The 11,808-nt window shown below is 40.3% G+C and overlaps 1 protein-coding gene across 1 annotated transcript in view; it reads left to right on the top strand.

Annotated features, from left to right (window-relative positions):
• Window positions 1–11,808, top strand: part of KIAA1549 (KIAA1549 ortholog) — an 88,547-nt gene that overhangs the window by 36,850 nt on the left and 39,889 nt on the right. The window contains exon 13 of the mRNA XM_007466660.1: window positions 9,629–9,825. Coding sequence (XP_007466722.1) covers window positions 9,629–9,825 — 197 coding nt within the window. The remainder of the gene's footprint in view (window positions 1–9,628; window positions 9,826–11,808) is intronic.

The following is an 11,808-nucleotide window of genomic DNA, read 5'->3' as shown; positions in this document are numbered from 1 at the left end:
AAAAAAAAAAAAAAAAAAAAAACCCCTTAGAATAAGGGAAGAATAAAGAATTTTTTCTTTAGCTCTGATTTCATAGAATCTTAAAAATTATTTAGCATTATGGTAACAGGTGTACTGTTTCAGATAGACAGGATTAAAATCTAATTTTGATTCTGGGAAAGAAATATTTGGGGGAAAAAATCAGCTCTGGAGTTTCTTAATTGCTGTTAATTGCATATCTGAGAAAATCTTGCTTTTACTTCCTGTTTTTAAGTCCTTACTGTTAGTATTAGAACCAGTATATTCTACATGGCTAACAAAAATCAAATATCACTCTCAGCGTATATTTAAAATCCAGGTAGTAAGCATGTCAGTGTTGGGACTCGACTCAGAGTTGACCATGGAAGGAGACAAGAGGGCTAGATGTTCTCCTGGGTCCTAGCTCAGATACCGCTATTTTGATTTGAAAATGCACCAGAATTTGTACGTTATTTTCATGCTTTAGAAAGATGGTTTTCTCACTACAAATATCAATTCACCTGTAAAACTTTATTTACTTCTTAAAAATTTTAATGCTGCCATAAAGGTGTTTTATTGCTTGCCTAGAACTTAGTTAACTAAATACCCTATAAAAATATTCTGAATTTTTATTCATAGCTTTTAAATTATTTTGTAATTCACATAAAAATCCATCTTGTGTTGCAAATCCTAGTGAAATACAAATTAATGGAGGCGGAAGATTGCTTGAGAACCATTCTGGGTCCCTCCTCCAAGCTGCCCTGGGACCGGTGTTGCTGCTCACTACAGCGGGTGGCATAGCTGCTGGGTCTCTTTAGACTCCTTGGCAAGGCTTTCAATGGATGTCACAAGTCATCCAGCATTTTCAGGGCCCACCTTGCAGTGGAAGCTGAGAAAAGACCATTGTTTTGGTTTTGGGTCAATTCAAGGTTGTACTTTATTCTTTCCCAGCTAACCATTTTTGGAAGGTGGCTAGACCATGATGCATACCTTTACAACCTTCGAGACCCTTATGAGATTATTAACTCTGTGTTCCGTGTCCCTGCGTTCACAGTTATTGCAGTTTTAGAATAAGTCACATCATTACCACTGCTTCCCCTTAGCAAAGTTGTGAAGACGGCTGAGGTTTGGAGTAACACATGTTCCTTAAGTGAAGGCAGCTACGTTCAGGCTACCAGTGCTGCGTCCAGGCATAATTCTAGTTTTCTCTGTCTCTTCTTTATCATCAGGAATAAACCACGTAGGTAAGGATGGCTAAACGCTGAGTATTTTCTTTATGCTCTCTGTAGGTTGCATGTATGCAAGGCTGTGATTTTTAAATATTTAGAACTTCATTAATTTGAATTCAGCAAGTCCAGATTCTGGAATCTCACATAGGAACTAAGCTGACATTTACTTTTGCACATGCTAAAGAGTTTGCAAAGCAAATTAAATTTTTAACAACATTGTAGGGTGACTATTTTGACTACATCTGACATCAGAGTTTTTCAAGTAATTGTGGAGGACACATTTATAAAATGATTGAGACCATAAATTATAACTCTTCTCTTTTCATTATAGTGAATTCCCAGAGTAGAATTTTATAAATTTATTTGAGATGGCTAGTCATTTACTCATCCAGTTAGCAAATGTTTACTAAGGGCCTGTGATGGGTTAGGTGCTGGGATGGGGTGAAGACGAAGAGACAGATGTGATCCCTGCCTCACAGGATATTAATGTGGGTCACAGGCCTTAGTATTAATGCAGTATGATGTATTTACCAATAGATAATGAAATTAATATTTCTTTAAAAATGTTCTATTGCTTTCGTATTTCAGTAATTCAGATTTGCCTTTTCCTGTGTCATTCTGCTTTGTGGGCATTATCCTATACTGTAATTTCTATCATATATATATATATATTTGTTTGTTTGTTTGTTTTATAATATTTGAAGAGAAAGGACTTTAATCCAAAGTCCCTACTTGCCTTAAGGCAGGATTCACACAGTATTGATCTCTACGTAGCCCTTGTACTTTGCATTGGTCGTTATTATGCAGGTAGTTTTTTTTTTTTTAATTGTGCAATGCGTGGCAAACAGAAATAACTGTGTTTATAATATGTATTATATATATATTTCTATGTATAATAACCCAGTTTGTTTATATATATGTATGGAGGTATATGTATGTGTGTATATATAATATTTGAATATGACAGATAACAAACTGCTCTTTTCAGCCTTTTGGAAGGGCTGGGTTCCAGGCAGTATAGAAGTTGAGGGTTTTCTGCATGTCCCCTGCTTCTCCTGTTGCAGTTGGTGAATTATAGAGCGAGGATCCAGGTGGGGAGAGGGATGGGGCATGGACAGGAGTCAGACACAGGCCTGCAGCTCCCTGGACCCGGCAGGCAGACAGCACAGGGGGGAGGGGCCTTTCTTCCTGGTCACCTTTGCACCCTGATCTTGTTACCATCCTGGAGGAAAGCAGTCTCAGCCGTAGGTATCAGTAGCTTAATGGGACACCCTTGTGACATTTGCTGTCACTTTAAAAGTTTGGGTTAGCAAGGCTAGCCTTATCTGATGAAGCTAATTGTCTCCTTCTAGGCTTCTTGCCTGTAATTTGAGTAGCTGAAGGGATGAATGGTGGTGTCTGGCTGTGCTTGTATTGTGCAAATGGTCAGGCTCCCTCCAGGCAGGGAAGGAAAGCTGGAGAATAACCTGAATCCAGACAAGAATGCCTCCTGGACAAGAGAGATGTCTTCCTTCACAGAGCTATGTACATAATTTCAAATCACTTGGGACGGCAAATGAATATAATTCAAATTGAGAGGAAGTACAAAGATTTATGTACCACTGATGTGCACTCCTTCTGTACAATATCAGCTACTACTCCTTAATGCTTTGCTCAACACTTCTTTTTAAAAATTTTTTAATTTAATTTAAAAATTTTTTTTCTACAGCAGGTTCTTATTAGTCATCAATTTTATACATATCAGTGTATACATGTCAATCCCAATCTCCCAGTTCATCCCACCACCACCCTCCCACCACCACTTTCTCCCCTTGGTGTCCATACGTTTGTTCTCTACATCTCTGTCTCAATTTCTGCCCTGCAAACCAGTTCATCTGTACCATTTTTCTAGGTTCCACATATATGCATTAATGTATGATATTTGTTTTTCTCTTTCTGACTTGCTGCACTGTGTGTGACAGTCTCTAGATCCATCCACGTCTCAACAAATGACCCAATTTTGTTCCTTTTTATGGCTGAGTAATAGTCCATTGTAAATATATACCACATCTTCATTATCCATTTGTCTGTTGATGGGCATTTAGGTTGCTTCCATGCCCTGGCTATTGTAAATAGTGCTGCCATGAACATTGGGGTGCATGTGTCTTTTTGAATTATGGTTTTCTCTGGGTATATGCTCAGTAGTGGGATTGCTGGATCATATGGTAATTCTATTTTTAGTTTTTTAAGGAACCTCCATACTGTTCTCCATAGTGGCTCTATCAATTTACATTCCCACCAACAGTGCAAGAAGGTGGTTCCCTTTTCTCCACACCCTCTCCAGCATTTGTTGTTTGTAGATTTTCTGATGATGCCCATTCAAACTGGTGTGAGGTGATAGCTCATTGTAGTTTTGATTTGCATTTCTCTAATAATTAGTGATGTTGAGCAGCTTTTCATGTGCCTCTTGGCCATCTGTATGTCTTCTTTGGAGAAATGTTTATTTAGGTCTTCTGCCCATTTTTGGTTTGGGTTGTTTGTTTTTTTAATATTGAGCTGCATGAGCTGTTTATATATTTTGGAGATTAATCCTTTGTGCGTTGATTCATTTGCAGGTATTTTCTCCCATTCTGAGGGTTGTCTTTTCATCTTGTTTATGGTTTCCTTTGCTGTGCAAAAGCTTTGAAGTTTCATTAGGTCCCATTTGTTTATTTTTGTTTTTATTTCCATGACTCTAGGAGGTGGATCAAAAAGGATCTTGCTGTGCCTGTGATTTATGTCAAAGAGTGTTCTTCCTATGTTTTCCTCCAAGAGTTTTATAGTGTCCGGTCTTACATTTAGGTCTCAAATCCATTTTGAGTTTATTTAGGTGTATGGTGTTAGGGAGAGTTCTAATTTCATTCTTTTACATGTAGCCGTCCAGTTTTCCCAGCACCACTTATTGAAGAGACTGTCTTTTCTCCATTGTATATCCTTGCCTCCTTTGTCATAGATAGTTGACCTTAGGTGTGTGGGTTTATCTCTGGGCTTTCTATCTTGTCCAACTGATCTATGTTTCTGTTTTTGTGCCAGTACCATATTGTCTTGATTACTGTAGCTTTATAGTATAGTCTGAAGTTAGGGAGTCTGATTCCTCCAGCTCCGTTTCTTTCCCTCAAGACTGCTTTGGCTGTTCGGGGTCTTTTGTGTCTCCATACAAATTTTAAGATATTTTGTTCTAGTTCCATAAAAAATGCCATTGGTAATTTGATAGGGATTGCATTGAATCTGTAGATTGCTTTGGGTAGTATGGTCATTTTCACAATGTTGATTCTTCCAATCCAACAACATGGTGTACCTCTCCATCTGTTTGTATCATCTTTAATTTCTTTCATCAGTGTCTGACAGTGTTGTGCATACAGGTCTCTTGTCTCCCTAGGTAGCTGTATTCCTAGGTATTTTATTTTTTTTGTTGCAGTGGTAAATGGGATTGTTTCCTTAATTTCTCTTTCAGATTTTTCATCATTAGAGTATAGGAATGCAAGAGATTTCTGTGCATTAATCTTGTATCCTGCAACTTTACCAAATTCATTGATTAGCTCCAGTAGTTTTCTGGTGGCATCTTTAGGATTCTCTGTGTATAGTATCATGTCATCCGCAAACAGTGACAGTTTTACTTTTTCTTTTCCAATTTGTATTCCTTTTGTTTCTTTTTTTTCTCTGATTGCCGTGGCTAGGACTTCCAAAACTATGTTGAATAATAGTGGTAAGAGTGGACATCCTTGTTTTGTTCCTGACCTTAGAGGAAATGCTTTCAGTTTTTCACCATTGAGAATGATGTTTGCTGTGGGTTTGTCATATATGGCCTTTATTATGTTGTGGTAGGTTCCCTCTGTGCCCACTTTCTGGAGAGTTTTTATCATAAATGGGTGCTGAATTTTGTCAAAAGCTTTTTCTGCATCTATTGAGTTGATCATATGGTTTTTATTCTTCAGTTTGTTACTATGGTGTATCACATTGATTGATTTACATATATTGAAGAATCCTTGCATCCCTGGGATAAATCCCACTTCATCATGGTGTATGATCCTTTTAATGTGCTGTTGGATTCTGTTTGTTAGTATTTTGTTGAGGATTTTTGCATCTATGTTCATCAGTGATATTGGTCTGTAATTTTCTTTTTTTGTAGTATCTTTGTCTGGTTTTTGTATCAGGGTGATGGTGGCCTCATAGAATGAGTTTGGGAGTGTTCCTTCTTCTGCAATTTTTTGGAAGAGTTTGAGAAGGATGGGTATTAGGTCTTCTCTAAATGTTTGATAAAATTCACCTGTGAAGCCATCTGGTCCTGGACTTTTGTTTGTTGGAAGATTTTCAATGATAGTTTCAATTTCATTACTTGTGATTGGTCTGTATTTTCTGTTTCTTCCTGGTTCAGCCTTGGAAGGTTATACCTTTCTAAGAATTTGTTCATTTCTTCCAGGTTGTCCATTTTATTGGCATAGAGTTGCTTGTAGTAGTCTCTTAGGATGCTTTGTATCTCTGCAGTGTCTGTTGTTACTTCTCCTTGTTCATTTCTAATTTTATTGATTTGAGTCCTCTCCCTCTTTTTCTTGATGAGTCTGGCTAATGGTTTATCAATTTTGTTTATCTTCTCAAAGAACCAGCTTTTAGTTTCATTGATCTTTACTGTTGTTTTCTTTGTTTCTGTTTCATCTATTTCTGCTCTGATCTTTATGGTTCTTTCCTTCTGCTCACTTTGAGTTTTGTTTGTTCTTCTCCCTCTAGTTCCTTTAGGTGTAAGATTAGATTGTTCATTTGAGATGTTTCTTGTTTCTTGAGGTAGGCTTGTATTGCTATAAACTTCCCTCTTAGAACTGCTTTTGCTGCATCCCATAGGTTTTGGATCATCATGTTTTCATTGTCATTTGTCTCTAGGCATTTTTTGATTTCCTCTTTGATTTCTTCAGTGATCTATCGGTTATTTAGTAATGTATTGTTTAGCCTCCATGTGTTGGTGTTTTCTGTTTTTGTCCCTGTAATTCATTTCTAATCTCATAGCGTTGTGGTCAGGAAAGATGCTTGATATGATTTCAGTTTTCTTAAATTTACTGAGGCTTGATTTGTGACCCAAGATGTGATCTGTCCTGGAGAATGTTCCGTGTGCACTTGAGAAGAAAGTGTAATCTGCTGTTTTTGGATGGAATGTCCTATAAATATCAATTAAATCTATCTGGTCTGTTGTGTCATTTAAAACTTCCGTTTCCTTATTTATTTTCGTTTTGGATGATCTGTCCCTTGGTGTAAGGGAGGTGTTAAAGTCCACCACTATTATTGTGTTACTGTCGATTTCCTATTTTATAGCTGTTAGCATTTGCCTTATGTATTGAGGTGCTCCTATGTTGGGTACATATATATTTATAATTGTTATATCTTCTTCTTGGATTGATCCCTTGATCATTATGTAGTGTCCTTCCTTGTCTCTTGTAACATGCTTTATTTTAAAGTCTATTTTATCTGATATGAGTATTGCTACTGTAACTTCCTTTTGATTTCCATTTGCATGGAATATCTTTTTCCATCCCCTCATTTTCAGTCTGAATGTGTCCCTAGGTCTGAAGTGGGTCTCTTGTAGACAGCATATATATGGGTGTTGTTTTGTATTCATTCAGCAAGCCTGTGTCTTTTGGTTGGAGCATTTAATCCATTCATGTTTAAGGTAATTATCGATATGTATGTTCCTATTACCATTTTCTTAATTGTTTTGGGTTTGTTTTTGTAGGTCCTTTTCTTTTGTGTTTCCCACTTAGAGAAGTTCCTTTAGCATTTGTTGTAGAGCTGGTTTGGTGGTGCTGAATTCTCTTAGCTTTTGCTTGTCTGTAAAGCTTTTGATTTCTCCATCGAATCCGATTGAGATCCTTGCCAGGTAGAGTAATCTTGGTTGTAAGTTCTTCCCTTTCATCACTTTAAGTATATCGTGCTACTCCCTTCTGGCTTGTAGAGTTGCTGCTGAGAAATCAGCTGTTAACCTTATGGCAGTTCCCTTGTATGTTATTTGTTGTTTTTCCCTTGCTGCTTTCAATAATTTTTCTTTGTCTTTAATTTTTGCCAATTTGATTACTATGTGTCTTGGCGTGTTTTCTCCTTGGGTTTATCCAGTATGGGACTCTCTGCGCTTCCTGGGCTTGGGTGGCTATTTCCTTTCCCGTGTTAGGGAAGTTTTCGACTATAATCTCTTCACATATTTTCTCTGATCCTTTCTCTCTGTCTTCTCCTTCTGGGACCCCTATAATGCGAATGTTGTGTTTAACGTTGTCCCAGAGGTCTCTTAGGCTGTCTTCATTTCTTTTCATTCTTTTTTCTTTATTCTGTTTTGCAGCAGTGAATTCCACCATTCTGTCTTTCAGGTCACTTATCCGTTCTTCTGCCTCAGTTATTCTGCTATTCATTCCTTCTAGTGTAGTTTTCATTTCAGTTATTGTATTGTTCATCTCTGTTTGTTTGTTCTTTAATCCTTCTAGGTCTTTGCCAAAAATTTCTTGCATCTTCTCGATCTTTGCCTCCATTCTTTTTCCGAGGTCCTGGATCATCTTCACTATCATTATTCTGAATTCTTTTTCTGGAAAGTTGCCTATATCCACGTCGTTTAGTTGTTTTTCTGGGGTTTTATCTTGTTCCTTCATCTGGTACATAGCCCTCTGCCTTTTCATCTTGTCTGTCTTTCTGTGAATGTGGTTTTTATTCCACAGACTGCAGGATTGTAGTTCTTGCTTCTGTTGTCTGCCCTCTTGCGCAACACTTTTTTTACACTAAGGGGAAACCTGTATATTTTTCACTTATGCTCGAGGTTTCAAAACTTAGGCTTTTGTTTAAAAATAGTTTTGGCATGCCTTTACTCCTTCTCTTGGCCTGTTGGCCATTTATTTTCAAGCAGTGTCCAGAGCGTCTAGAGGTGACTTGTGGCTTAGAGGGAGGGCATGAGGGATCTTAGTGTGTCTAACTGGAGAGTTCTTTCCATCCATTCAGCCCCTCTTCATCTCTTTCTTTGCCTTTAAAAAAGATTCTTTTTAATTTTATTTTTGTCTTCATTATGTCTTCGTTGCTGCATGCGGGCTTTCTTTAGTTGCAGTGAATGGGGGCTACTCTTCGTTGTGGTGCGTGGGCTTCACATTGCGGTGGCTTCTCGTTGCGGAGCATGGGCTCTAGGCGTGTGGGCTTCAGTAGTTGGGGCACGCAGGCTCAGTAGTTGCGGCATGTGGGCTCAGTAGTTGTGGCGCATGGGCCTAGTTGCTCCGCGGCATGTGGGATCTTCCCCGACTAGGGCTCAAACCCGTGTCCCCTGCATTGGCAGGCGGAATCCCAACCACTGCACCACCAGGGAAGACCCTCTTTGCCTTTTTAAAATTAAAGTTTATTTGGATTATTTCTATTATAAAAGTAATACTGACTAGAGGAAATCCATGTTACAGAAAATACAAGAAATTGGAGAACATTACTCATTATACCAACTTCCAGTCTCTGTTAAAGTGTTTTTCTGTCTTTTTTTCTATACATTTAAATATTTTTCTTCTTTGCAATTCTGGTCACTTAAAATAATTACCCTTTTAACCATTTTTCAGTGTTCTCTTCATGTGTTTTTTTTGTTTTTTTTTTTGCGGTACGCGGGCCTCTCACTGTTGTGGCCTCTCCCGTTGCGGAGCACAGGCTCCGGACACGCAGGCTCAGCGGCCATGGCTCACGGGCCTAGCTGCTCCGCGGTTCCGGACCGGGGCACGAACCCGTGTCCCCTGCATCGGCAGGCGGACTCTCAACCACTGTGCCACCAGGGAAGCCCCTCTTCATCTGTTTTTAAAGTGGGAACCAATTCCATGCAGGCAGCAGCTTTTTCTTCTCCTGACTCTTCATTTTCTTTCTTCATCAGAACTGAGAAGCCAGAAGCCTTAATCATTCACTGGTACTTGCCAGCAGGTCCACAATCCCCTGGTCTTTTGTTATCTCAACAGTGTAATTGCCTTGCAACTAAATTTATATCACTTCAAATGAGCATGGACATTCAGAGCTGCCATAAGTGTTGTCCTCCAAGTTCTGTAAATTGCTACTGGCCTACCCACGTCAGGCTTCTCCTGTCCTTTACCCCGTCTTACTGAAGACTTTGAAACACCTTTAGACAAAACAGGGCCACTTGGGGCACAAAATGTCCTCGTGATTTTCATATCTTGCCTACGGATATTTGTTATTTTTAATGAGGCTGAAGGAGACACTACTTATCCCAGACAATTTAAGCTCGAATGGTGACATTTCAAGTACTCTGCCATGGAGTTGGGGATGTGTTTTTGGTCAGGGGCCCATCTGACGATTCTTTAAGAAATCCCTAATTGTGATGATTTGCTCTTTCTTTACAATGATTGTATTTCTTAATTTTGCTTTTCCTTCTGTTCCAGGGGCAGCACCCAGCTCGGGGAATGAGCAGCATTCGTCAGCCTCCATCTTTGAGCATGTGGACAGGATCTCCCGCTCCTCGGAGGCCAGTCGGCGGGTCCCCAGTAAGATTCAGCTGATCGCCATGCAGCCCATCCCGGCACCTCCAGTTCCACACCCCATACTGGCCGACCGAGTGGCCGAAACCAACAAAATTAACAAAGAGGTATTTGGTTTTATGAAAAAGTACATTAATAATAAAAAAACCCCCTTAGATTCTCATTTGGTCACTGCTTAAAAATGAAGTTAGTGTCAAAAATATGAGCTAAAGATATGAGCTGCTCACAGATGTTCTTAATTTTAAATCTGGTACTCAGTGTTTTTAGATCAGATACCATTCAAGGACACTAGCAGGCACACTGGTGGATGTGCAGATTAAAGACCAGGGGTGGCTATCCTTAGAAAGTCCGCCTTAACTCATGGCTGGGGTTTGGGGATTTGGATCTTGGAAAGATTCCCACCATTCCCAGAATGGAGTGGGTCGCTGTGCCTAAACTGTTTGTACAAGCAACATGATTTATGCTGAGCAACTCTTTCTTCTGGGAGTCTGGAATTTTGGTACGTGCTAGGCAGAGGGTGCCTATGTGACCGGCCTCCAGTAAACATCCTGGGCATTGAGTCTCTAATGAGCTTCCCTGGTAGACATGTCGCATGAGTTGTCACAACTCATTGCCTGAGGAATTCACATCCTGCGTGACTTTTCTGGGAAAGGACTCTTGGAAGCTGTGCCTGGTTTCCTCCAGACCTCACCCTATGTGCCATTCCTCTATGCTGATTTTGCTTTGTGTCCTTTTGCTGTAATAAATTGGACTTACATTCTGAGTCCTGAGAGTTCTCCTAGTGAATCGTTGAATGTGGGGTAATCTTGGGACCCCAGTAGACTCTGTGATCCCTGATAGATCTGCTCTGGCCCCAAACAACTAGGTAAGTCTTGGGAAGAAACTGTATTTCCATTGACTCCTGGAACAGTGAGTTAGATCTGCTTTCCTCCTAAGATTTGGGGAACCAGAAGGCCAGGTCAGGTCACTTTTAACTTGAACTTGAGGAGTTTGACCTGGTCTGGACCATGAGGGGAATGAATGCTATTTAGGGTCGCACACATGGTAGCATCATGACTGTCAGTTTCTTGCCTCTAAGAAATACCTGCTGCTGTTGTGAGTTCCGCCAGGTGAACTAATAATTGATGCAATTGAATCCTTAAAGTGGATCATCTTACAGAAGTCTTAGCAAGAGTTCTTACACATTCTTCTCTCCACACCTCATTGGCTCCTTGCCAAGGACATGACCAGAAGAACGTGCGTCATGGGTTCAAGGTGACACATGCTGTCCCTTCTCACTGATGCTCAGGAGCCCTGACCCTGCATGACCCCATTCCTAGCCTAGACCTATGACCCCATCAGTTCTGTGTTGCATGTGCCTCACACAGCCATGAGTAAGCACCCTGGAGTGGGTTCTCTGTGTGGCCAAAAAAAGAAGAGAATGAGCTCACCAGGCCTCACAACTGGATAGCACTCATCGCCACTTTTTTCTTTTACTATCTTTAAAATGTATTTGATGCATGCATATGGTATAGGAAACGTATATATTGATTATAAAGCATAAGGTGAAAATCCAACTTAAGAACAAGAGCATTATCGGTACTGGTGCACCTACCTATAGGCTCCATACATCTCAGTGGAAATGTTTTCTTTTTAGGAGGTTCTGGTGCAGATTCCTAGCATGTCTTGGTCCTCCTGTGGGGACCTCATATATTTTAAAGAGCAGTTAGATCCTGATAGAATAAGAGAGGCTTCCTGAATCGTCCTGCTGGGAAGTTGTCAAGAATCTCATCCACCTGACCCTCCCTCAAGCAGTCGCAAGGAGCATGTGGCTCCTCATCCACTGTGGCGTGGCCAGGAGTGTCCCACCTTGTCTTAGACGTTGCTCCTGCTCTCTTCTCCCAGTCGGATGCCTAGTTTGGTTTCCCTTTTTCCCTCTGTCTCCATCTCGCTTGCTGTTAGGTCCTCTGAAGCAGGGCTAAGGGCTTAGAAAACAAGGAGATGCACCTCCATGAAGGAAAGCATTCCCCATCTGCTCTCCCCGACAGCTCAGCCGACCTGCCGCTCCCGGAGCTGTGGCCTCGTTCCCCCAGACCTGCATCTGCATTCCT

Source organism: Lipotes vexillifer, unplaced genomic scaffold, assembly GCF_000442215.2.
Source record: "Lipotes vexillifer unplaced genomic scaffold, Lipotes_vexillifer_v1.1 scaffold71, whole genome shotgun sequence".
NCBI lineage: Eukaryota > Metazoa > Chordata > Mammalia > Artiodactyla > Lipotidae > Lipotes > Lipotes vexillifer.
Note: the sequence above shows the minus strand (reverse complement) of the source record. Positions and strands in the feature narration are given on the sequence as shown.